Below are 27,565 nucleotides of genomic sequence, written 5' to 3' on the forward strand. Positions count from 1 at the left end.
AGGATAGAAATCTAAGTTAATCCAGCTTCTGAATCTGAAAGCCCTCTCTCTCTGGGCCTGTTTATGACAGTTTAAATCCCCCTTCTCATCCTAAGGGAAAGTACTTGGCACAAGCCCTGAAGAGAAAGGGGTAGGGGTGGGGAGACTGAGTGCTTCAACTTCTCAGCTGATTAAAGAATGATTGCTGCTCCCACCTGTCTTCTCCACCCACCTCCCCGACCCATCAACATGCACACAAACGCACCCACATCTATGTAAGCGCCCTTCTGGAATCCATGCTAATATGTCAGCAGCTCTGAGTCAGGATAGATGTATTTGGCCCTGCATGTCCACTGCATGTCTTACCAGCTGCTATTTAGGTTTCACTCTGAATAGTTTGTGTCCTCAGCAGAAAGAACAAAGTGGAAAGATACAGACACCCTCTGAGGCCTGTCCTAGAGGCATGATGCAACCATGAGGAAGAGGGAGCGGCTGAGAGGTGGCAGCTCAAAATGCCCTGTTGAAAAGTTGAGCAACGGCAGAAAAGATGTCACCCTGCAAGCTGGAGGGGCCACGCGGAGCTGGGGAGCCCAGGTAATTCTCTTCACATTGCCAGCTCTGGTTTCTTCCCCAGCAAGACTGAAGTGCACCAGATTCAGGCCTAGGTTATATGATGGCCAAGACTAGCTTATCATCCATTCTCGTCACCTCCTTTCCTCCAGAAATATGCCCAGAACAGGGCTATCTCTTGCAGGGACGTTTGGGTTCATCACTCTGCAGCCCCCAGCTCCACCTTCACTCATGTTCGTCCATCTGGAATCGGGCTGGAATGAACAACAAGGGCAGCTCTGGAAGAGGAAGGTCACAGATGACTCTATGCACCGAGGATGGGTGTGGATGCGGTGGGGGGTGCACAGTGGGAGGAGGGTCTATCCTACCCTCTCTGCTCTGATGAATTACATGTCTGTGAGGCACATGTCCTTTTCGCCTTGGCCTCGAGACTTGCCCCCATCTCTCAGCAGGATGTCCCACAGTTCTCTTGGCCGAGTAACAAAAAGCTGGGTGTGGGACAAATGCCTCGGTTAGCAGATTTCTGGGCCAGTCACCAGCTTTCCTTGGGGCCACTCCCCAGTGGCAGAGAGCAGAGTGGAAACCAGGCTTCCCTGCTCAGGCACAGGGTTCCTTTCTGGAGGGGGAATGGAGGGGTGCTTGTCATCAGCCTCCTCCAGAACTGTTGAAAACGAAGGGCCTCTTCCTCTCAAAATCACCCTCGTGCATATTCCGTGTCCTGTAGCTTCTCAGAAGATGCACCAGCCTCTCCCCGTTACCCTGGGGGGTGATGCTCCCCAGAAGTGCTCCCTGGTCCACCTGCAGTCCAGTCACCTGGTTGTTAGAAGGCAGATTCCAGGGCCCCACAACAGAACTACCAAATCAGAACCTTTGGGTTGTGGGAGATCTTGAAATCTGCCCTGAGACTTCCTTTGGGGAACAAACTGCTCATGTGGGAGAAGCCCCTAGAGCAGGATCTTCGTAACAGGTATCCCAGATGGTTCAGCTGCAGGTGGAACGTTCTGGGACGAAGAGAGGGCCAGGAGCAGCCTCTCTACCCTCATTACACAGGGGAGAGCACGGACTGGGAGCCAGGAGTCCTGTGTTCTCCCAGCACCTCCGTGAGCCACGTAGACGCTTCAGCACCTTAGTGTTCAGGCTCTTCTTCCACTCAGTGCGGAACTGAAGGGCCTGGGAGCTAGTGCTTGTCTATCCATCTCAGCTTAGACGTCTGAGCAAAACAGGAGAAGGACCTCTGGGCTTCAGAGCAGTGTACCCACCCCATTGCTGATTCCCAGACAGTTTTACCTTGAGATATATATATATATATATATATATTTTAATATCTTTATTGGAGTATAATTGCTCTACAATGGTGTGTTAGTTTCTGCTTTACTGAATCAGTTATACATATACATATGTTCCCATATGTCTTCCCTCTTGCGTCTCCCTCCCTCTCACCCTCCCTATCCCGCCCCTCCAGGCAGTCACAAAGCACCGAGCTGATCTCCCTGTGCTATGCGGCTGCTTCCCACTAGCTATCTACCTTACGTTTGTTAGTGTATATATGTCCATGCCTCTCTCTCGCTTTGTCACAGCTTACCCTTCCCCCTCCCCATATCCTCGAGTCCATTCTCTAGTATGTCTATGTCTTTATTCCTGTCTTACCCCTAGGTTCTTCATGACATTTTTTTTTCTTAAATTCCATATATATGTGTTAGCTTACGGTATTTGTCTCTCTTTCTGACTTACCTTGATATTTTTTTAAATTTCCTTCACTAAGGTGGCTTGGTTTCTACTTATGAAGGCTTAATATATAAATGTTTATATATATATATTATTTACGGCACCTGTATTTATTTTTCATTATAAATGTGACATGTGCTGATAGTTATAAAAAAAAAAAGAGAGAGAGAAAAATTCGAACATTATAGAAATGCCTCCCCCCAATGGCCAACTGTGATCATACTTCTCAGAGATGATTCTTATCGACAATTTGATGTATGTTCTTCTAGACAAAAAATGGTATTGTCTTAGCAGCAGCAGTATAACTAACCTTTACTGATTGCTTACTCCATATCAGGCAATGTGTCAGGGGCTGTTTGTACATCATCCATTTCAACATCATAACAACCCCTGTGAGGGAGGGATTTCTCTCCCCAGTTAGGGTTGAGAAAAAATTTTTTTTAATTTCTTTATTTTCTTTATTTATTTTTGGCTGCGTTGGGTCCTCGTCACTGTGGGTGGGCTTTCTCTAGTTGCGGCGAGCGAGGGCTACCCCTCGCTGCAGAGTGCAGGCCTCTCATTGCAGTGGCCTCTCCTGCTGCAGAGCACGGGCTCTAGGTGCGCGGGCTTCAGTAGTTGTGGCACATGGGCTCAGTAGTTGTGGCTCATGGGCTCTAGAGCGCAGGCTCAGTAGTTGTGGCACATGGGCTTAGTTGCTCTGCGGCATGTGGGATCTTCCCAGACCAGGACTCGAACCCGTGCCCCCTGCATGGGCAGGTGGATTATCAACTACTGCACCACCAGGGAAGCCCAGGGTTGGGAAAATTTTATATGCACCAACACCAGTCATTTATTTTTGTAAATGTGGGATGATGTTATACCTACTGTACTGCAACTTGCTTCTTTCATTCTTAAGATATTGTGAACATCTTTCCTAATCATTCGTGTAAAACTTTGAACAGCTGCAGAATGTTCAATTATATGAAGTCATCATAATTAAGCAATTCCCAAAGGATTTTTGTTGTTGTTGTTACAAACAACGCTACTGTGAACAATTTTTTTTTACGGGTATCTTTGTGTATTTGTGTGAGTGTTTCTGTAGGATAAGTTTCTAGAAGTAGAAACACTAGGTCAATATACACATATAAAATCATTATACAGTATACCTTAAACTAATACAGTGTTATATGTCAATTATATCTCAATAAAACTGGAAAAAAGTAGAGTCTTAACTCCAATCTAGCTTTACCAAAAAAAAAAAAGAAAGAAAAAGAAACAGTAGGTCCAATAGGGCATGCAAATGAAAATTTTTTTAATACTTTTGTGTACAATCTAGATAACAGAAAATGAACTATATTTGAGTGTCTCATCTGTGTGCTGAAGGTCTTTTCAAATCTAAATCCAAATACAAAGTGAAGATCAGGACAGCTGTTTCTCAGAGCTGGTTTTAGATTCTTGGTTCTGCCATAAATGGCTATGAAACCAGGAGCCATGAAGAAAATATATCATTAAATGTCTGAGGCCTTGATTTCTTCCCGTGTGAAATGGCAACACAGTAAGATCTATTTTCCGAAGGCCTCTTTTGCTCTACCATTCCCCCATTTGATTCATCCTTTAGTTCTCTGCATTTGTTTTCTTATTTATGAAAGAAGACTTGACCTTTTGGCCTTTTAGGATCAATGAGTTAATGCATCAATTAGTTAAGAACTTTCAAACTTAGAAGTGCTAAGCAGTTCCCTTATTACTTGTAGAGCAAGCAAACTTTGCTGGATATAACCTTAAAATTGCTTGGACTTCTGAAATTGTTCCTTGGTCTTTAAGAAAACAAGATGATCGTTGAATCCAAGAAGTCACTGTGTCTTAGCATTCTGCATGTGATGAACAGCAGGAGGTGTCTGGGAAGGCTGATACGGTACCACATCTCTCTCGGGAATCTTGGCTTCCCGAAATGAGTGTTTCCAACTGTCCATTCCCTAACAAAGAAGAGACTGTGTGGACCATGACCTCACCGAACACACAGCACACTTTAGATGAGAAACTTACCCAATCTCAGTCTGTGGTGTTTGGGACAAAGTCTGAGATAATAAGGCCTTACATTTTCACTGTGTTCCATAGTTATCATCCCACTTGGGCCTCTCAACATCCTGACGCAATAGCCAGAGATGGGATGGTTATTCCCATTGTTAAGATGCAGATGGAGAAACTCAGAGAGCTGTGTTGACTGCCTGCTATCACACAGCGGTGAGGGGCAGAGCTCAGCACAGAGTCTGGGGCCCATCCTCGCTTGTCGGCCGTGGGCCCCAGCACGTTACTCTCCAGATCCTTTCTGCTGACCCTTTTTAATGGCTAGACTCCTCTCCAGTGTCCTCTCCAGTACAGACGTATCCAGTTTAGAAGGTTTAATACCTTGGTCTGGTAAGTGGCATGTACAGGCTATTCCGTGGAATTTCTCTGAATTTGGGATCCGAGCGATGGTGAGTTTTACTTTCTAAAACACAAGAAAGAAGAACATTAAATGACTAAAGACTATCTTTAGAACTGTTGGTTCTCAGTGTCAGTCTGTCCTCATTCACACCCTTTGAAGCTGGTTTTGAGGAAAATCTGGGCTGGAAAAAACCAGGATGACTTATATTGATATATTCATGTGGAAGATGGATTTTTATTCTCTGGCCTCCACTGGCCTGAGCCCTTAGGGCAGATTCCAGAGTACATCAGTCCTGTCCAGATGGGCCCATTTGTACCAAGAAATAAAAAGCCTCTTGAAACAAGAGAATCCAAATAAGACCACCAGACAGGACCAGCCCCTGACAAAATTGGGAGGAGACTGAAGTTCTATGTGTTTCTCCTGCAATCTAGCATCTCCTCCCCTTTCCCATGCACATCTCCTCCCCCTCCTTTTAAAATCTCACATTCTCTCCCCTTCCTGTCCCTACCCACGCTCACCCCAAATTCCCATTTCTGTCAACTTCATTCTCAAGGATGGAAAGTACATCTGCTTGGTTCAGCTGTTGTAAAACATTAGGGGCCTTTGACTGCCCCTCCTTTCGTTCCATATCTTCCCATCTTCCACTATCATTTTTCCTTTCAGGGACCAGCTATTTGAATTTTAAAAAGGACTGGATATTTGTTTTTAACATAAAGAAATAGATCAGGAATGGTAGGGGTGGGCAAGTTGGGGAGTTTTTTGATCTTCAAATAATCATATTGGTGAACACATGTATTTCTCAATAGCATCTAGGAGAAAGAGGGGCAGGCAGAATGAGCCCAAAAGAAATGCTGTCAGTCCCTCTTATGCAAGTGACTCCACAATCTAGAAGGCAGTCTTGATAAACTGCAGTCAGCAACACCCAGGTGGAGTTCCTCCTGGATCTGCTCCCAGGGAAAAACCCTTTTCTTGGCTTCAGAGCTGATGCCTAGGTCTCTGGATAAGCGTATTGTTTGGTAACTTTCAGAAGATTATATTGAACACTTGGCCGCAGCATGGGTCTTTGGCCGAGGAAATATATTACAGTTACTAGAGCGTTGGGCTGGACTCCTAAAAGCTTCCCTTTGCCACCACACAAACTCCTACCCTAGTCTTCAAAACCCAAGTCAAGCATCCCCTTCTCTGAGACACCTTTCTGGCCTCCCTCAAATAGATTAACTTCATTCTTCCTCTGTGATCCCATGGTCCTCTGTTCGTATCTCAAGGCACGTACTGCACCTGTAACTAGCACATAATATACCTGTTTTATCCACTAATCTGTAAGCTCCTTGAGCTCAGGCCGAGGCCATTTTTGTGGCTCTAGGACCTAGCAGAGAATACAGCATACAATAGACGTTCAATAAGTGGTGAATGAGTGAAGGAATGAATGAGTCCTTTTGCTCTAACACTAACTATTTATGTATCGTAGACAACTCCCTCATTCTTACTAAGTTTTCCCATCTAGATAGTAGGGGTAGTACAATTTGTCTAACCAACAAAGTTATTGTGTGATGCAGAAGAGATAAGACATATTTAATCATAAACTCTCAGAGCTGGAAGAAATTTGAGAGATCTTCCTGTACCGTGGTTTTCAGAAATTCTAAGCCAAGTTACTGTTTCCTCGAGGTGAGGTAACAGGAAGTTCCAACATGAAAAAATAATGATAAACATACACTGCTGTCACTAGCCAAAGCCCAGAACACCGTCCTCTCCCTCCCCTCTCCTCCTGTCCTGGTCTTAGGGGTCCAAGAAGTACAGTTTGAAAACCAACCCTCTCTCACTTTATAGAGAAGAAACTGAAACTGACTTGTCAGAGAAGGAAGTGACTTTCCCAAGGTCAAGTGGCATGTCAGAAATAAAAATAGACCAGGAAAGGAGTTAACAGTATGGAGACTGTACTAATAGGCAGAAACATGGCGAGCCTTTTAACGACACGCGTACTCGGTCCATAGTCACATGTTCAGTATAATTCTTACAATAAGTCTGCAAGGAAGGTATGTCCATTTCTAAGATGAGGAAACGGAGGCTTAAAAAGCCAAACCTGGGGGCTTCCTTGGTGGCGCAGTGGTTGAGAGTCCGCCTGCCAATGCAGGGCACACGGGTTCGTGCCCCAGTCCGGGAAGATCCCACATGCCGCGGAGCGGCTGGGCCCGTGAGCCATGGCCGCTGAGCCTGTGCGTCCGGAGCCTGTGCTCCGCAACGGGAGAGGCCACAACAGTGAGAGGCCCGCGTACCGCAAAAAAAAAAAAAAAAAAAAAGCTAAACCTGTTCAGCATTCCCCAGCCGATAGTAGAAGAAGTAATAGTAACCATTCTGAGCACCTAATATGTGCCCGTCACTGTTGTAAGCATGTTATATATTATCTCATTTAATTCTCCAATAACTAGCATTATCATTATCCCTAATTTTACAGAAGAGAAGATTGAGGCACCATTTGGTTAAAGGAGGTTGGATGTAAACACTGAGCCTGCCTGATTCCACTGCAAGCTCTTTTTTGCCATGTCATGCTGCGTCTGAGGTCTTGAACCCAGCCGTTCAGTCTCCTAGCCCAGTGCTCCCTCCAAATACTACTTGACACAAAAGAATTTTAAAAGGGTCCTAAAATAACATTCTTGTTATTTAGAAGTATCTTAGGAAGTGTTATTTACACTTCTTATTCTCTTATTTACATATGGTGGCTGCAGATTGCAGAATCTCATTTGTCTTCAGAGCACAGCACTGTTCAGACACCATCCAAGACCTTGATCTTGTTCCTTCTTGCCCTGACTAGGGCCAATCAGCAGGACTCACCTCCCTCTGGATGGACCGGCTGAGAAACAAGGAAGCCTCCTCCAGGCTCTGGGGCTTCAGGTCATTCACGGCCAAAAGGTGATCTCCGTGAAAAAATAAGCATCCCAGGTGCGGGGGGCCATCCCACTGAGCCACACTGCAATGAGGGTACAGCATCCAACACAAGAGTGAGACGGTGCTTGCTGGGAGTGCGGGGCACAGATGGAGATACAGATGGGGCTCCTCACTCTATTCTACCACTACTATTACTAGTTTCTTTAGCTATATTGCACTATATCTGAAGTAGTCGAACTCTCTTTTTCTGTTTGGAATATTCTTTCTTCTATCATTACTCTGGGAGCCTGAGTCTTCCTCCAAACTCCAACTCCAATGACACTGCCTCTCCAAAGCCCTCCTACGCCACCCTTCCTTTACCTTAATTAATCTCTCCTGCCTCTGGACTTCTACTGCATTGTCTGAGCCCCTCGCTTATTGTATGCTCAGATCAAATGCATTTTATATTTACTTGTTTATGCAGCTGTCTTTTTCAACAGCTTTGAGACCCCAGAAGTATGGAACCACCTTTAAAAAAATGGTTTTTTATAACCCCATAAACAGAAGATGTTACGTACTGGGTTGGCCAAAAAGTTCGTTCTGGTTTTTCCGTAAGACGATACGGAAAAACCCAGTATTTAAAGTGAGCACACAGTGAATATGTCATGCAAAAATAGATGAATTATTAGATGAGCAAGCTCAGGTGTAGAGGAGTCCATAGTTTCCGTCAAATATGTTTTGAGCCTTAGATTGTGGGAAGTTCGGAAAAATGGCAGGTTGTGGTTCCTGCCCTCTTATAGAACTTATAATTGATGTGTGATGTTTACATGAACAAGCTTTCTTCTATTCTAAAAATGTAATCTTCCATCAAAATGAATTACAAGGTCTTTAAAAGAATGTAGAATCAAACAAACAGTGATCATTCTAAGAAAATTCTCTGCCACACGATCTTCTGTGTCTGAGTCCCTGACCAGCAGGTTTTTACCTGATGTCTAGAAGTCTTCGACCCTGGTATGCCATTTTCTTTTAGACCTTAGATTCTTGTTGACCTCACTGACTTCATTCACCAAATACTCACTGCCCGTTGTTTGGCAATGATTTCCTTGGACGATACGTATTCCTGACCACTTTTCCTCACTTTCAAAAAATCAGAAATTTCGTGCTTCCTGGACTTTTGGGTCCTCCTATACCCACCTATCTCCCAGCTGTCCCTCCTATACAACAGTATCCTTATTTCTGCCTCAATCAAAGACGTTTTGTGACAACAGCAGCACGAGAGTCCGAGTTCTCCAGGCAGTTTTGCCACATACAGTGCTTCAAGATATAATGACTGTCTTCATATCATCCAACCCCATTTATAATCAGTAACCCTCAAATCTCCTACCTACCATATCCGTCCTGCAGCTTCTCTGAGAGCAAGATGGTTTATGATGTCAGGAGGAGAAAGGAACATGTTCAGCTTCTCCACTTGGATTTCATCGGGGGTGTTACTACAAGACATTTGTAAAAGTCAGGCGACTCTCTCTGGCTCTGAACCGTACCTTCTGAATGGACTTTGGCTTCCGACATCTGAGACGGTATTATGCCATTAAAGATTGTCCAAAACATTTGGAGAAGAATAAGAATTTAAGTTACTCGTTAATGCCCTCCTCCACCCCCTTGGGATGTGGTAGCGATGGTAGACAATGGAAAAGGAGTAAAAAATGGACGAAGTTCATTATATATCATGTCAGTTTGCACACTTCTCCACAGAAGGAGACATTGAAAAGAGTTAAAGTTGAGAACGATCTCATCAAATGTTCTTGGCATCATTTAAAACCTGAAAGTTCTCCAGCCTAGTCTACAACCAAACCTCATGTGACTTGCATGCCTGTCATTTTAATAGTAAAATCTGGGTGATATACAACCCAGGTCAGGGTGATCCAAGGTTCCAGAACCTGAAAGGACAGAATTTTTTCAAGTATTTGAAAATGCCACTTACAGCCCAGGGGACTGCTCACTACACTTCCAACTCTGGTATTCACTGTCCTTGGTTACTGTATCAGTGAGAAGGGCAAGCTGGACAGATTCTTGGCTCAGTTGGAGATTAAAATGTGAATTCTGAGTACAAATGGAAGCCTGCCTTGCTCTATGGGCTCATAAAATTTGAGAAATGAGAACTTTACTTGATTAGTATAGACAATTGCACAACACTTAGTGAGGCCGCCCCCTTTTTGTCATTCGTGATCTGTGCTTCCGTATTGGCAGGTGAAAGACAAGAGCCCGTTCCTGAGCCTTGTTCTTGTGGGTGAAGCTCCCCGTTCAGGATATCTGCCAGGGTCTGGGATTCCTCTTTGCCATCAGCAGACTTATGGGACGACTCTTTGGAAACACTAGAGTACAAGAAGTTAACACAAACCCTTTTTCAGCGTTATCTATTTACAGCTTTCCGTGGTGTGTGAATCAGATTTAAGTAGCTAACAGCCATGTGAAAACTAACAAGGTTTTGAAGTATGTCCAACCATCAGAATCCCAGCTACAGTTAGAACCAGATCCAATAAACTTTCCTTCTAAAAATGGACATGGGACCAAAATAGCCCTTTACATTGGGAGGGTTTGGAGAGACAAAGGGAGCGTGTGAGAGACGTAAATGCAAAATAGAAAAGAACTGCCCTGGGAGACAGAAAATGTCCCCAGGATGTCACTAATGGTTTTCTATGGGTAGAGAAACCATTCTCACGTTTACTCGTTTTGAGATGACTGAATGGCGTGTTGAACTTGGTCTATGGTAATGCTTTTGTATTATTATATCAACTATTTAAATGATCTGGTAGCAATTGTTCTAGAACAGTACATTAGCTAAGATCAAATTTTAAGGTATGGCAGTTTTACTTACCAGGATTTCATGGACATGTAATGACACTCAACTGCCTCGGAGACCTGGTCTGGACTACCAGGTCCAATGGGTTCAACGGGTTCACCAGAATCATTGGCAGCAGTATTATTTTCCAACTATAGACAAGAGGCAGAGACGTAAGGATGTGAGTCTATCAATAAGCCAGGTACCTTGTCACCCACTACCTGATGGCTCTGGTCCCTGAAACGGTATGTCTACCATTGGATGAACAGTGGTGCTCATTCTGGGGGAATGAACCAGTAAAGCTTCTGGCAGACTCCAAATCTGCTTTCTTCTCTAGGATTCCCCACGTTCCTGATACAAGTGTCCTATTGGAGTAAATTGCTGTCCATTTTTCTGTGTCATCACTAGGCACTTAATGACATGAACTTTTTGCCCAACCGATACTATTATAGAATCACGACACCTGAGTGGGTCAAAGGCTCCGACACAGTGCAGAGCTGGCCTCGGGCTACTCTGCTCACAGGCAGTCAAGTTACTTCAAGGGGCTGTAAGGATTCTAGAAAATACTGTCCTCTGGGGATTCTCCACTAGCCTGTTGGAACTAAGTCATTTGGGGCAATGGTTTCTCAAAAACCCTAAGGGCTTCCGATTGCCTACCTAACAAATTAACCATGAACCATCACTGGAACACTTCTTTCCAGTCAAGCCAGCCCTCCCACCACGCCCCCACAAACGGTGTTCTTCTAGTGCCCATTTCATGCAGTTTTCTTCCCCTTTTCTCTTTTGTCTAATGAAGCTGTATTCAGGCCTGGCTTGAGGTCCCATAGCCCCCTCTGATCACCTCAGCCACTGCCAACCCCTCCCTTCTCTGAACTTCTACGACACGGTGTTGTACTTAATTTTTGTGGTGGTCTTCCAGCTTAGTTTTATCTGCCTTACTAGACTTTGCATCTCGTAAAGTACCTAGCAAACGCCGGGCATACAGCTAGCGCTCAGTACCACCTGGCTGGTTGGTTGGACTGTCACGAAAGACTAGTCGCTGTCACCATGTCCCAGAGAGCACTGGCATGAAAAGCGGGGTCCTGTGGTCAAACGAGCTTGGGGAATGCTGTGCGTTGTATCCTGCTGGGCTATTTATAATGCACCACTGCATACTAAAAAGGCGCTGAGACTTCTTCAGTGAAGAAGCTTGTGTAACTTACTTTGATTTGGTGTTTCCAGAACTTATTTCACCTCAGACTGCTTCTTAGGTATGAACACGTCACCATCTTATAGAAAAACCCAGTTTGGGAAATGCTGCCTCCCTTCCCCCAATTTTGCCTTCCTACTTCCCATTTCCATTCTCTTCTCTCTGCTGTCCACCTTGAATATAGCTGCTGGGTTAATAGTACTAGAAGAGAATTCGGTTTTGCCCCTTCCTAACTGAGAAGCCACCACTGCCCCTTGTCCTGCCTGCAGCATGAAGTCAACTTGGCATTCAAGACCCATTATGGTCTGGCTCTTTTTTCTGGTGGCTGTGGGTTTTTTTCCCCTAATATGCCACTCATGCTGGGTTAGAGCTCAACTGAACTATTCATCATATATGTTGTCAAATGCCATTTTGTGTCTTGAAGCCCTCCCTGACTCCAGTGGAGACAGAAAATCTGTCTTTATTTCTATTGCTTCCAGAGCTCTTTTATTTTTTAAAAAAAGTATTATTTTATTGAAGTGCAGTTGATTTACAATGTTGTGTTAGTTTCTACTGTACAGCAAAGTGATTCAGCTATATATATATATACATATATATGTGTGTATATATATATATACACATATATATATATATATTGGGTTGGCCAAAAATTTCATTTGGGTTTTCCATAAGCTGTTATGGAAAAACCCAAATGAACTTTTTGGCCAACCCAATATATATATGTATATGTGTGTGTGTGTGTATATATATATATATACACACACACACACACACACACACACATTCTTTTTCATATTCTCTTCCATTTTGGTATATCACAGGATATTGAATATGGTTCCCTGCGCTATACAGTAGGACCTTGTTGTTTGCTTCCAGAGCTCTTTGACCATGCCCTGGTGGAGCATCGTCAGGTGGTAACTGGTAAGACTGTGAGCACTGAGGGCAGGCGTGATATCAGGTCCTTTCTGGTAGCCACCATGCCTAGCACAGTACAGGATTCGCACACAGAAGGCACTCAGTAGGGAATTCCAAATGATCGATAGACTGGTTGGTATGTGCCACACAATTTATCACCCAAGGGTATTGTTGTTTCTGCTCATGTTATTATTATCTCTTCCTAGAATGCAGAAAGACTCCCCAGATCAATCCCTCAAGTCCAAATTTTGCCTATCATGTAAGGTCAAATGTCATTCCATGGAACTTCCCCTGGCCTCTGTCTGGAAGTCAGCTTCCCCGCCTACCACCCCTCATGCCTTCTGAGCATTTTACGAGCATCTCTCTTCAGCATGGAGCCCTTTCTGTCTCGTATCATGGTTGGTTCCTATTAAAGTGTCAACACTGTGAGCACATCACCTGTGTCTGATTCTGAAACCAGCCTAATGCCTCAGAAACAGTGCCTGGCAGGGGCTCAGTAAATATTTGTAGAAGGAGTAAATGATTAGTAAACAGAAGGGGTTACCTCTCTAAGAATACTTCGAGGATTACTATAATGACTCTCTTCTTCTGTATCTTGAGCGGTCTCTGGCAAGAAGGCATGCGGTAGACGAGCTTCTCTGAGTCCTGAAGACCTTTTTTCCATTAAATGCTGAATAAAGAGATGAAGACAGAGTTAATGCTTTTTCTTTGTCTTTGCAAGAGACAGAATTAAACCACATGTTTTCTGGAAAAGGCATAATCGATTAATTGGGTTGAGAACATCCGAGGATCTTCCAAGGTTACATCTAGAAGCCCACACAACTTGAACTTGCTTCTTGAGTCTGGGTCACCACTGATATAAAAATATAAGCCCATCTTTCAGGTTTTTCTCTATTATTGGGTCCTGTAACTCAGAACAAGTAATTCTCTCCGGTGGGTGGTGTTCTAAGTCACTAAGCTCCGCCACTGAATCCTCCACCTTCATCTTTTTCTAGTTTTCATTCAGTGCCATCTGAGAAGCTAATTAGCCCAGGGTCAAGGCACTGCATCTTTTCCCTTTCCTCTCAGTGTTCCTCTTTTGTGTTCTGCTTATATAATTCTACTGTTTCCATAGCAATGCAATTTTGTAGCATCGATCATGTGATAGTATGAATTGTAGGCTTCAAGGTGATCTAGGTTCAACCAATTACCGCTTCCCTCTCTAATAGATACAGGACAGTACAAAGTAGCTGCTTTGCCTGGCAGGAAAATTGTTATAAGTACAATTCAATTCTTCCAAGTACAATGCCTTAGAGCAAGGGGGGAGGGGGGGTTGAAAAAACCCTGAATGTTCTCTAGCAAGTCCTTGAAAGAAAGTGATTAAAAAAAAAAAAAAGATGTATTTAAGTTGTGTCCGTTTTTCTAGCTCCAAGTTCACGAAGCCAGGTCATGCTGAGTCTGGGATGAGGAAGGGTTCCCATTTTATTTTAGAAACAGCAACAACAACTCCCAACAAGGTAGGTGGTTCTCTTAACTGAAGCTGATTGGAAAATCACTGGATTGGAATACATAGTATGAAAAGGCGAAATGACCAATAATATTATCTCTAGGGAGAAGGGGTACAGGAGTGAAAAGCTAGAGGCATTTACTGAAAAGAGTTATCTTTCTCAACCCCATTTCCTACCACCTTTCCTACAAATACCAAATGAAGTGTTTGGCCTGGTGCATTTGATATGCTACAGAAAGCTTTTAAAATAGTTGGAGAGCTTCCAGCTAGATAAAACAGTAGGCTATGCCCTATTAAGATGTGCCTGGTACCCAGGGAAAAGGCAAAGTCAGTGGTTACATCTCTAAGGGACAAAATAGCATCCATAGCAGAAGAAAAAACACCACTCAGCCTGTTCATTAATAATATCCAGAATTGGGAAGATTGCAAATCCAAGAGAGCTGAAAGCACAATTACAAATCATTTTCAAGGGGCAAATGTATTATTTGTTTTTTCCTCCAATGGACTTCATTAGAAATGAAGTCACACACACACACGGAGAAGCAAGACTGATTTGGGTAAATAGAGGAAATAATAAGAACTCTGATTTTTGCCTCAGGAGTACAAATGGTCAAGTGGTGTTCGGGGAATTTTTTTTACAGAAGTAATCTTTGCCCTGTTGGTGAAGGGAAGGAAAAGGCTACCATCCAGGCTTTTGTTTAGCTGGGGGGATCTCCACCCAACATACCCGATGTACCTGGATGCATATCAAAGAGCATCCAAAATGAATGAATACATTTAGATGTAGGCAGGGCAAGCAGTAAGGCTCATGGTGGGAGGGGAAACAGACTAAATATAGGATAGATCATAGGACCAAGAATCATTCTTTGGTGGATTAGGCTTTGAGGAAGATGTCAAATACATTGACTTTTGAAGCATCAGCTGGCTCTCAGGCAGGGCGTCCTAAGAGAGGTAAGTCCGATTACCATGTCTGGAAGACTTTTTCTTGCTGTGGTCGTGCTGACAGCCTCCGGTGTGTAGGAAAGAACACGGAGAGGGATGGGGTCTGAAGAGGGCCTTGTATCACCAAATGAGAGTTTCTCCTGCTTATCAAAAAGGAATATTGGAATCAGGGCATGATTGATCTCTTGTCTAGAATGAAGCAACAGCCTGGTCATGGGGCTCTCTGCTTCCAATCTTTGACCACTAACATTTATACTGCTGACCAGCATTCTCCCGTTTAGACAAGAGCTGGTCTTGTGTCTCTCCTGTTCCAAAACCCTTGAGGACTCCCAGCCTGGCCTTCAGAGATGCTCTAAGTTTCCCTCAACCTGTCTTTTCAACGCTGTGTCCCTCTGTACCCCACCCCTTCACTCTAATCATTTGAGCACTTGTAGACACACTTTGCTTTCCCTTCTCCTTGGCCTCTGCTTTTGTTGTAAGCATGGAACAATCTAGAAACCATGTCAAAACGATACCTAGAGGCCAAAGTTTCATTTATAAAGGTCTGTCCTAAGAAAGGACTTAGGTAAATTAGCAAAGGTTCTTATAAAGTAAATAAACAACTTAAAATTTCTGGCACTTACATCAAAGAAACCTTATATTGAAAATATAAGATAGGTAAAAAGCATGTTTTTTAGAAACCACCCTGGACTTAGTCATTCCAAAGGTAGCTGTTATGTACCTTGAATAACAACGATGGAAAATACTGTAGTTTCAGCTACTATTAAAAAAGGCCACAGTTAGCTTTCACTCCTCCTACTCCAATAATGAAAATTTGAAGTGTCTGTATTTTAGCTCTCTTGCAAAACACAAAAGATTTTTTTTCTATTGTTAGTCATAAAAATAACAAGGATGTACATTTTCTCACTTATTTATTCCCTGTATTAATGCCAGTTGCTAAGGAGGGGGAAAAAATAGCTCACATTGTTTCCTTGTGAAAGAGGGCTTTGTTCAGGTGTCTCGCTATTTTATTAGTGAAATAGTTACCCCTGTATTCTGGCGTGCTGCTTTTATACTCCGGCAGAGGGATGACAAGAAAGAGACCCAGTCTTTAATCTTCTCCCTGTTGATAGGAATAAACTTTCAGCCGGCATGTGGCAACAACGGCGCCTGCGCTCATTTTGAACCGGAGGAGGATTCTTTTATTAAGATTGGACAGGCAATGGGGTAGGTACCAGGGAAATAAGGATCTTTTTCTTTCTTTCTTTTTTTTTTTTTGCTGTACGCGGACCTCTCACTGTTGTGGCCTCTCCCGTTGCGGAGCACAGGCTCCGGACGCGCAGGCTCAGCGGCCACGGCTCACGGGCCCAGCCGCTCCGCGGCATGTGGGATCTTCCCGGACCGGGGCACGAACCCGTGTCCCCTGCATCGGCAGGCGGACTCCCAACCACCGCGCCACCAGGGAAGCCCCAGGATCTTTTTCTTGAGTGGCTTAAATGCCCCCCCTCCTTGGATCCTTACCACCTCCATGCTAACACACCAGAATTAACCCTCATGCCACCCTTGTGAGCAAAGCTCAGAGAAATGGGAAGAAAAGTGGAAAGTAACAGTATAATCACAGGGTTTGGAGCTTTTGACTTTGAAACGGATTTCTTTTGTGTTCTTAAGGGGCCCCTTAACCTGTCAGAGCCATTTGGTGTAGCTATTTAGGTGTGCCTCCCTTTAGGGAGTGCATGTATTTAAGGATGTATTTGAACAAATGCATATAAATCACATCTTCTTTCTATTGACTCCCAAGACAATTGTAAGGAAAGGTTTTCGCCTGGGGATTGATCTGCAGCAGATCAAATCTCTTCATACGGATACTTGGGCTTGAGCATTTGCCACCTCCTCTGTACAGCTGCCTTCTCCAACTTTAGCCTCTCTGTCAAGCAGATAATCTCCCGCAAAGAATCCATTTGCCATCTTCGCTAGCACCAGGAGCCCCTCTTAAAAACTGAAGACTCCTTCGGGGACGAGCATAGCCACTCCCTAATATATGTACCTTGGGTAGATGCTAGCGTACTGGCTTCTTGTACATAAAATGTATCCGCGGTGATGGTGACAGTTATGGGTTGAATTGTGTCCCCCGCCTCAATTCACATGTTGAAAGCCCAATCCTCAGTACCTCAGAATGTGACTGTATTTGGAAGTCAGGTCAGGTTGTTGCAGACGTAATTAGTTAAGATAAGGTCAGACTGGAGAAGGGCGTCCCAATCCAATATGACTAGTGTCTTTATAAAAAGGAGAAATTTGGACGTAGAGAAGTGCACATAGGGAGACTGCCATGTAAAGGCTGGAGGTTTGCTGCCACAAGCCAAGGAACTACCAGAAGTTGGGAGAGAGGCCTGGAACAGATCTTCTCTAGAACCTTCAGAGGAACCATGGCCTACGACACCTTGATTTCAGACTCCTAGTCTCCAGGACAGTGAGACAGCAAATTTCTGTTGTTCTAAGCCACCCAGTTTGTGGTACATTGCTATGACAGCCCTAGGAAATGAATACTGTGATTTGTCAAGGTATTTTAACACATAATAAAGACTGCCAAGGTGGTGTTTAAGGTTGTGGCCATGGGTTTCTAGTCAAGGCATGTTTATGGTGTACTGGTTTAAAATGTTTTTGTTTATTTGTTTGTTTTTTATTTTGCATACAGGAGACACCCTGTGTTATCTTACTACTTACCTGTCATAGCCAATGAGGAAGTATTCCCTGTTAGTGGCCCTGATCGACATCACTTCGTCATGATGGCAGTTAAACATCTTCTGTACGGATTGCATTTTTTCATGGTTACTGATGCCGACTTCTATACTGGAACTTCTGTTAGATATAGATATAAAGTATTAAACGGATGCAAATACAAAATTAGGAAGAAATTGACTAATGTTTTTTATTAAGTTTCAAATTGAATAAAACTTTAGATCTGTTTGATCAATACTTTGAAAATTGTCCAATAGTTTTAGAAAATAAGTTTAGATCTGGTTTATCACTGATTGAAAATACTTTGTTCAGCCTAAAACTTAATTCCGAATTCCTATTTCAGTTGGACTCTTAGTTCCACAAATTAACGTTTTCTAATCTTTTTTCTATTTTGCAGGCAACACGTTAGTATTTGTTATTATAAACATTTTCTTGATTGGATACGCACTGATCAAGTTCAATAGAACCTCGGTGATGATGGTCTTTGTAATAGGAAAGACTAAAGCCCTTTTCTCCACTCTTTGACAGGATGAAAAGCCGCTTTTTCCAAGAGGTCTGAAAAATGAAAACATTTTGCATCTCAGTTAAATCTCAAAGGAAGAGAAAGGATTTTAAAAATGCTCATGAGGCTGGTGGGAGGCCTGTTAAATCTTTGTGAATACTTACTGCAGAGAAGAAAAGCTGAGGAGGTGGTGATTTAATAAAGTAATCTTGTTTGCAGACTTCATTTTCATAATATAATGTAAATTGTTTGCCTAATAAAAGAAAGTGAACAGGACTCAGTCTGTTCCCTATAAATTTCTGAGAAGAACTGCTTCAATTGGAGAACACTGTTTACTGCTGGAAAGGTCTTCACATTATTCAGTTATGGAAAAACACATCTATAATAGGCCAGGAGAACAAAAAACCCAGGACCAAGTGTGTGATTCTTATTCATCCACTGTCGGGACCTTTGTTCAGATGACATTTAGAAGCTCTTTAATTCAGCTCACACCTGTCTGGCTCTCCGGATGCCGGTGGCTCTCTAGATGTGAGCAAAGATTTGTCTCCCTTCCTGTTGAATCACCAGCCGCAGCGGCAAGATAATTCTGCCTTGACCTTTGACTTACCAAACAAAAGCAAAAGCACCTGCTATTGAAAATAAGGTGGCAGAGTGGTTAAACAGGAGCTTTCCAAAATGTTAATTGCTTCTCTGTGAGGATGGACATGTATAGGCAGTTTTGATTTTTTCTATATTTTTGAAAAGGTCTGCAAGAAATATGTACTACTTTCCTTATCTAGAAAAAATTAATGTTGCTAAAATAAAATCTATTTTAAAAAGAAGACCTTGGTTTTGCTTTTACATCCAGGCTATAGTTCTAGTTCATCCATGGTTTGGTAAAAGACAGCCTTTACTAAAGAATTAGCACTTCTTTATTAAGTGAAAACAGAATGAAGATTAGGTACTACAGCTGATGGAGACATTAGGCTCGTATCCAGTAATTCTCAGCCAGCCGTCCTCACCTTCCCTGCCTCTCCTCCTTCTGCAGCAGCTCTGCCTGCTGCCCCCGTTCTTCCCACCAAGGAAGAAAAAAGGAAAGAGAAAAACAGAAGGAAACAAAAGCAAAAAGCTTTAGCTCCTTTATTTAATGGTTGTGTGGCTTTGGACAAATTCACAGATTTATTTACTGAACAAATACTTACAGAACACCTTGACTCACTAAACTTCAGTTTCCTCATTTGTAAAATGGAGGTGAAAAATAAAGGAAAGCCAAGAGCATCGTAGCCACTGCAGTCCCTGACCGACAGTGCACCCTGAGAGGAATTCAGGATGAAAAGCAGGATGCGGCACTCTGTGATCTAGAAAAACAGTCCCCATAGATAGTCAGAGGTATTTCAGGAAGAATTTTAATGAATCCAAATCCTTGCAGCTTCCCGTACACAGATGAGCACTAAAATCATTAACTTGAGGTATCTGTTCTTTGTGACTAACAGCAACCTTTTACTGAGATGTATTCTTTTTTTTTTTTTCTTCTTGCGGTACACGGGCCTCTCACTGTTGTGGCCTCTCCCATTGCGGAGCACAGGCTCCGGACGCACAGGCCCAGCGGCCATGGCTCACGGGCCCAGCCGTTCCGCAGCATGTGGGATCTTCCCGGACCCGGGCACGAACCCGTGTCCCCTGCATCGGCAGGCGGACTCTCAACCACTGTGCCACCAGGGAAGCCCTACTGAGATGTATTCTTGACTGAATGTATTTTCTAGCCAAAAGTCATACATAAGCTGGTTTCCCCCTACCTCTTCAGAGCGGTTCCCTAGAGCTACTGAGAGGCTGTCTCCCCAGTAGGAGACAGAGTGGAGTAAGAGAACAGAGTGAGTAAGAGAGGAAGAGTGGTATAAGATGAGGCTGCAGATGAATCCTGCAGCACCTGGTAGACACTAGACCATGGTACAGTTTGCATTTATTTTAAAAGCAATGGACAACACCATCCATGGATTAGCCTTGACCAAAAAACACTGAAACAACCTCATCAACCCTCTAGATCCAATTTGCAGGAAATACAGAAAACAGAGAAACATGCTAAACACCATACTAGGGATGTGATCAGCAAAATTCAGTCTCTAGGGGAACTTCTAGGACAAAATCTCAGTATTTTCACCCTTGGATAGATCATTTTTGGCCCTGAACATCTCCACCTCGATTTCCCATAAACTTCTTTCTCTCATCCTTTTCTCTCAGGTGCCCTAGATCACTTGGTGGCATCTATCCAGCCTCCCCTCCTAGAACACTTAGAGTCCTCTTAAACTTTCACCCTTCCATCACCCTTCTGTCCAGTCAGTCATCAGTCATGTCCGTTTTACTTCCTGGATCCACCCCTATCTCTCTGTTCTATCACCACTGCCTTCAAGACCTTCATACATTTCAATACATTAAAGTCACATGAATTCAAGGCCTGCATACGTTTTTCACTATACTGCTTTGGTAACTGTCTAGATTGACCCTCTAATTCCATTCTTGGTACCTTCAAAACGATCCTCGACATAGCCCTGAGAGTAAATGCCAAATCTGGCCAATTTTGTACTTTGGGCAAAGATGAAATAACAGGAACTGGATTTACTCTCCTGTCTGAAACACACAAAAAATACAGAATATATAAATTAGTTGTGTTCATGACACTGGTCATAGGCAATAAAAGTCATGGATCCCTAAGAGATAGGAAACAAACTTGGTGAGCCCTACAATTTCCTTGGCGGAGTTTCCAGTCCACAGCACAGGAAAGGGGAACTGAGGTGGGCCCAGGTGGACCCCTGAGCGGAGGAAACAGAGCTGAAAGTTCAGGGAGATCAAGGCAGCTAGAGCTCATAGGACAGAGGGAAGAGCCGCACAGAGGGAGAATCCCAGAGACAGTCACAGGGTCGCCTTCAAGTATTCAAGAATACTGATCAGTATACGTGTGTGGGGAAACTACCCAAGGCCAGAGAATGAACCATCAGAAAAAATTAGAGGGAAGAGTGCCCAGTGCTCACTGGGCCAGAAAAAGTGCCAGTTCCGTCCAGCCAAACTGGCAAAAATGATCATTGATGGAGGACTGGGTAGAGTACTAGGAAGGTCTTGCCTCAGTAGTGGGCAATAATTAGCTCTGGGCTGAGGACTGCTCCAGACCTAACAAATCATAAGAGCAAGTCTTAAAAGGATCAAATTGTTTCCAAGGAAGTTAACTGCATCCCAGAAAAAAGCTCAAGATTCGTAGAAATACAAAAATATCCAGCACCCAACAAGGTAAAATTTGCAAGGTCTGGCAACCAATCAAAAGTTACCTGGCATGCAAAGAGACAGGAAAGCAGGACCCATAATGTGGATAATCATCAATCCTTCAAAACTGGCCTAGAACTGACACAGATGTTAGAATTAACAGAGAAGTTCATTAAAACAGTTATTATCAACTGTATTTTATACATTCAAGAAGTTAGAGATATAGAAGATATAAGAAAGATCCAAAGTGAACTTCTAGAGATGAAAACCACAATGTCTCAGAAAAACAACAACAACACTGGATGGGATTAATGGGACTAAAACAAATGGAGAGTGAAAAAAGAACCCCAAACACAAAAGAGCACTGGTGCATCGTGGGACAATTTCAAGTTTCAGGTCACTGGATTCCCTGAAGTGGGGGAGGGAGACAGAAACAAATATTTGACGAAATAATGCTGAAAATTTTACAAATTTAAAGAACACTATCTCAGAAATCTCAGCAGGTCAGGAACCCCAAACACAAAATATAGGAAGAAAACTCTAACAAGGAACATCATAGCCAAATTGCTCAAAATCAGTGATAAAGAAAAACCTTAAAAACCGTCAGAGGGAAAAAAGAGATAATGCATACAGAAGAAAAAATAAGGGCGACGTTAGATTTCTCATCAGAAACAACGCAAACAAAACAACAACAACATCAAAACCCAGTGGAACAACGTATTTAAAGTACCGAAAGGAAAATAGTGTCATTTTAGAATTCTATAGGCAGCAAACATATCTTTCAAAAACGAAGGCAGTTTCAAGACATTTTCAGACATGCGAAAGCTGAAAGAATTCAGCATCAGGAGGCCTGCATTAGAAGAAACGTTAAAGGAAATCCTTCAGGTGGAAGAAATGATGCCAGATGGAAATCTGAATTTATACAAATGAATGAAGAATGCTGAAGTGGTAACTGCAAGGATAAATATGTGAAATTTTTATCTATTTAAGACATAAAAATTCAATTGACGGGGCTTCCCTGGTGGCGCAGTGGTTGAGAATCTGCCTGCTAATGAAGGGGACACGGGTTCGAGCCCTGGTCTGGGAAGATCCCACATGCCGCGGAGCAACTGGGCCCGTGAGCCACAACTACTGAGCCTGCACGTCTGGAGCCTGTGCTCCGCAACAAGAGAGGCTGCAATAGTGAAGAGGCCGGCGCACCGCGGTGAAGAGTGGCCCCCGCTTGCCACAACTAGAGAAAGCCCTCGCACAGAAACGAAGACCCAACACAGCAAAATTAAATAAATTAATTAATTAATTTAAAAAATTTCAATTGACTACCTAAACCAAAAACTCTTGATATATGTTAACAACATAGATGAATCTCAAAAGAATTATGTTGAGTGAAAGAAACCAGACAAGAGTTCATACGGTATGCTTCCATTTATATGAACTCTAGTAAATGCAAACGAACTTAGAGTGACAGGAGGCAGAACAACGGGGAGTGGGATTGGGTGCTGGAGGGAAGGAGTATGAACAGGCACAAGAAGCCTTTGGGGAGTGATGCATGTGAGTCCTATCCCGCTGCGGTGGTCGTTTCCCAGGCACATACACACAACCTTATCAAGTTGCTCATTTTAACTGTGTGCAGTTGATTGTCTGTCAATTATACCACAATAAAGCTATTTCTCTAAAAATATGAGCAACCCAAAAAGCAAATCTGATGACACCACTTCCGTGCTGAAATGCTTCAAGCGTTGCTGGTTATGTGAGGTCAATATCCGGCACCATATAGCACCACTTTCCTGTTCTCCCCCCGTCCTTCCTATTTTACAGCCACATTCTCCTTGAACACAACCTGCCTCGAACCCACTTCATCGCTTTCGGTCATGCCGTCCCTTTCTGCTGAGATGTGCCGTCTTTCCCAATCTCTTTAAAAACCCTATACAGCCTTTAGGGGCCAGCTCCATGACGCGTGTGCTTTTTTTCCCTTCAGACTCTACAGAATTTTGCACTTACCTATCATAGCCTGATCGTATGTGCCTATCTTAACTTCCCAATACAGCTACTAGAATGTATTTATCTTAATATCCCAATGAAATTACAAACTCATTGAGAGAATGACTATTCTTAATTAACCTGTACATCCTCTGCAATACGAAGCACGGTGACTTACTAATAATAGGTGCTTCGAATAAATATTCAAAAATACTCATTTTGGAATGGAATCAGATAGTTTGATTTTTAAGTTAGTTCATCCTAAACTTCCGACCAATCAACTACAGTGAGGCACGTGAGCATGAAGCGGGAACATCTGAATAATACTCCTTGACCTATCCTCATAATAAGCCCTGATAACAATTTTGGCAGTGTCTCCAAGTGAGAATTTCATATAAAATTAAGGAAATATTCTCCAGTCTTTTCTGGGCTATAGTTTGCTGTTAGTACCATCTCCCAGCAACAAACGGAACATTTGGTCCATGAAAATCAGAAAATGCCGAATTTCTAGATAAGTGAGCTCTTACAAAATAATCAGCTGAATCGAATAGCCTCCGCTACGTTCTCCACACCAAGAATAATTATCCTTACTAAAACCATCTTCTGTATCTTGGTTAGTGTGACGGGAATTGATCATTATTTTCAATAGAGTTTTTTCCCTCCGAGAATATGTCCCTTGGGTACCTGAACTCTTCCGAGGTTTGGGTTCCATCATGGCCGCCTGTTCTCACCTGTCAAAAAGAAGGGTTAAGCGTTAGTCCCCAAACAACGGTATAGGCTTAGCCACTCAATCACCAGGCGTCAGGATGGTGCTCCCAACGTTGGTCAGATGGCTTATCGTCTCCCCTCTCCCCATTCTGCCCTTGAGGTTGATAGTAGCCATGGTAATGAGGACCCACCCAAGCAGCCTGTGTTCACCAAGTGCCCGTTCTGTGGAGGTGTTGCTAGGATGACCAAAGGAGCATCTTCCCTGGACTTCCTCTGCTCCTGCTTCATAAGTGGCTCTGACAAGACAGCCCCTGGGGATAGCAACACCACCAAGGAACAGAGACGAGAACAGGGCAGAGGGCAGCATGCTATGGACGAACTGCAGCTGAGAAAGCATTTCTGGCCCAAAAGAAGCCCAAGATAAGCCCTCCTCCATGCCAGGAACTCATTTTCTCCAGAGGGAAACCTTAGAGCAAGGACCAGGGCATACCCCTATCCGTAAACTGCCTCCACTGCCTGTGTGCCCCGTTCCCAGGGCTGCCCAGCACTGGGGGCTGAGGCTGACATGGTCAAACTGACTCTAGAGTTCAAGTCCTTTCCTGCACAGATCTGCTGGCAATCCCATGATTGACACGGGGCCCTGCGAGGAGAGGAATCCCACAGGGTAAGAGACCACGGGGCAGGTGAGATCTCTGAAACGGGAATGTATTGGTGACCAAGTTTTACCTTGAATCAGACTCTCAAAATAGGAGGAAACGCTGAACAGGGCTGTGCTAGGGCAGTCCCAGGGCAGTCCCAGGAAGCGGGAAGAGGCAAAGGGCTCTTTACCATGCAGTTGGCATGATGTCATTCCTCCTCTCCTGAGGTCTCCCTTTCTCCAGCATAAACCCACTCATTCCTCCCAGGGCATAAATGACTCAAAGGAAATTCCTGAAATATATATGTATATTGCATATAGTATACAATATACATATACTATACTATAGTGTGTGTGTGTGCATATGTGTATATATATATATATATACATGCGCATATAGTATACTATATACATGTATACATATACTATTTGTGTACATATATATAGTAAACAGAGATGAAAGTCTTAAGGTTAAGACTGCAAGATCTCAAAGCATACTTTTGGTGATCTGTGAAAGGCACATGGGAACCCTCTGAAGACAAGTGGGGTTTTCCTGGACCTAGAACTCACACATTCCCTAACTAAAAAATGGTTTTCTCTGTTGAGGTATCTCTGTATAATAACGATAGTGATTATTTGAACAAATAACAAACAGATAACAAGTGAAGTAACAAACAGGTCCCTGGGGGATCTTAAGGCATATGTTGGATCTCTGGTGCCCTCAGTCCTCCCCTGGCGTAAGGGCCACGCTTAGCTCTGTGCAATGGGCACCAGGCCGCTGAGACCAAAGCCTTCTGTTCCCTGGAAGAGCATTTCTGTACAAGGAAAAGGAATAGAACCCAGCTAAAAATTTGCCAACCATGGACATTAAAAAAAATTTACCCCTGAGGTTTTGCTTTAGATCCCTGCGGTTCTTTCCAGTTGTAGGGATTTCACTGCCTGAAGCAGAATTGGGGGCCAGTGGTTCTCAGCCCATCGCCTTTCCCCTCATCCCTGCATGTGGGACTTGACCACCTTTCCCACAGGGCACTTAGCCTGGTGAGCGATGGAGTTCAAAGGTGAGATTGCAGGACTGTGCAGGAGAGACTAGCTGAGGGGAACTTTTTTTTTTAAATATTTGAATTTTATTTTATTTATTTTTTATACAGCAGGTCCTTATTAGTCATCCATTTTATACACATCAGTGGATACACGTCAATCCCAATCGCCCAATTCATCCCACCACCACCCCCACCGCTTTGAGGGGAACATATTTTAAAGCAGTGTTTTTACTGCAAGCTCTTTGTTTAAAAGCCCCAAATCATTCTTTTTCTTGATAGAATAATTCTTTGTTAAGCCTTTACAGTTTGTAAAATGTGTTTGCTCACATGACTGCTTTGGTGTCGCAGAACTGTCCTGGGAGATAGCTCGTTTTACGCACGGAAAACTGCGTTTGCGAGAGGACGAGCGAGGTTACTTGTGCAGAGCCCCACGCCGCTCCACGCTCCCACCCACATCCATGCTCCCTGCACACCGTGGGTGGCAAGGAGAGCTCTGGAGGATGTTTCTGGCCTTCCAATGTCTGTGAAGGGCCCCAAAGTCTCGTGTAGGGACCACTCTTCCTGCTTTTTTTTAATGGTGGTATTTTTTTACCCACTGTAAAATGAGACGGCAGTTTTAGAGTATTAACTCTGGAATCCAGATTCATCTCCATCAGTTATGACATGTGATCTTGGGTACCTTATAGCACCTCTCTACACCTGTGTTCCTTCATCTATAAAATGGAAGCGGTAATATCACCACCCTCATAGGATTGCTGTCAGCATCACTTGAAATAATATGGCGAAGAGCATTTTATAGGTGCTTGACAAGTGTGACTTGTTGGGTCATGTTCAGTTCGGATAGTCTATGATTCTATGATTGTTTCATAATGACTAGCATGTATTGAGTACTTCATACATTCCAAGCACTTCTAAACAAAATCTGTGTAATAGATTTCAGATATATATATGTATATAAAGGGTTTCATATATATGTATACATATTCTGGATTTCACATAATATATATTGCCTATGATCTATATCGATTTCAAATTATTTTTATGAAATTCAGTATATGTATACATATATATGAAATCTACTATATTCATACATATGAAATCTATTCTATAAATTTTGCTGATATAATGTAAGCAAAGTTTTAATATTATATATTACATATATGAAATCTAGTGAGACTCAACATAGCAATGAGATATAACAATACTATAACATTTACATTATTCTTACAGTGATACAGTACCCATTTTACAGATAAGAAACTGTTACCAGAAAGATTAAGTAATTTGCCTTTGATCACATAACTAAAAAGAAGCAGAGCCAGCGTCCTAACTCGAGAGCTGGTGTCTGAACTACTTTGCTCTTCCTTTCACCTGAGAAAAAAGAATTAAATCTGTTCAGAGTTTGGCTTTCATTTCTTGTCATTGCCCCCAAATAAAACAGCCTTTCAGATTTAACTCTTTGATCTTGTCCAGGAGACAGCATCCAGTCTTATTGCCTAATCTGTTCATTGTAATGAAATCTGATGAGTGTGATACCAAGAGGTCCTAGTTCCCTCTGTGCAGCCCAAGAAGGTTATGAAGAGAGAGCCCGTAACAGTGATTTTGTTCAGTTAAGCTTCCAGATCAGCACAGTCTTGAGAACCCCAACCAGTCACGTCAAGCAGTACTTACTGGAAGCCAGGTGGTCACTGGTTCGGTTCTCAGCGAAGTGTCCTGTCCTTGTGTCTCCTGAACTCACCGCGGCTCGCTCTGAGCTCTGACGATTAAGTACAAGCTTTTTCTGAAATGTGAGTCAATGGGAAATTCCCAAACTTCTATCTTCGGGAAGATTTTACTCTTAATTC

General features: G+C 43.1%; 1 protein-coding gene across 2 annotated transcripts; it reads right to left on the reverse strand.

The window, feature by feature from the left end:
• Positions 1-3,618: 3,618 nt before the first annotated feature.
• PLEKHS1 (pleckstrin homology domain containing S1) lies at positions 3,619-27,565 on the reverse strand. Of its 2 annotated transcripts, XM_030842444.2 has the most exons (13): positions 27,393-27,565; positions 24,021-24,067; positions 18,293-18,381; positions 18,075-18,181; positions 17,612-17,746; positions 15,938-16,013; positions 14,935-15,051; positions 13,028-13,153; positions 10,416-10,531; positions 9,706-9,912; positions 8,929-9,030; positions 7,508-7,643; positions 3,619-4,741 (listed from the first exon to the last, which is right to left on the reverse strand). In XM_030842444.2, exons 2-13 carry the CDS (start codon positions 24,049-24,051, stop codon positions 4,562-4,564), a joined length of 1,422 nt encoding a protein of 473 aa, XP_030698304.2. In that variant the 5' UTR covers positions 24,052-24,067; positions 27,393-27,565; the 3' UTR covers positions 3,619-4,561. The 2 variants fall into 2 exon arrangements, with proteins under 2 accessions (XP_030698304.2, XP_030698303.2); XM_030842443.2 differs by lacking the exon at positions 9,706-9,912.

Source organism: Globicephala melas, chromosome 16, assembly GCF_963455315.2.
Source record: "Globicephala melas chromosome 16, mGloMel1.2, whole genome shotgun sequence".
NCBI lineage: Eukaryota > Metazoa > Chordata > Mammalia > Artiodactyla > Delphinidae > Globicephala > Globicephala melas.

Bases quoted from the DNA above. Each gene is read 5' to 3' on its own strand.
- PLEKHS1 (XM_030842444.2), bottom strand. From the start codon at position 24,051: ATGATGGAACCCAAACCTCGGAAGAGTTCAG. The intron at 13,154-14,934 runs GTAATCGGACTT...CTCTTTATTCAG, and splicing joins GAAAAAGTCTTCCAGACATG to CATTTAATGGAAAAAAGGTC. The intron at 7,644-8,928 runs GTAGGTAGGAGA...CCCTCATTGCAG, and splicing joins GAAGCTGCAGGACGGATATG to TGTGGCTCAGTGGGATGGCC.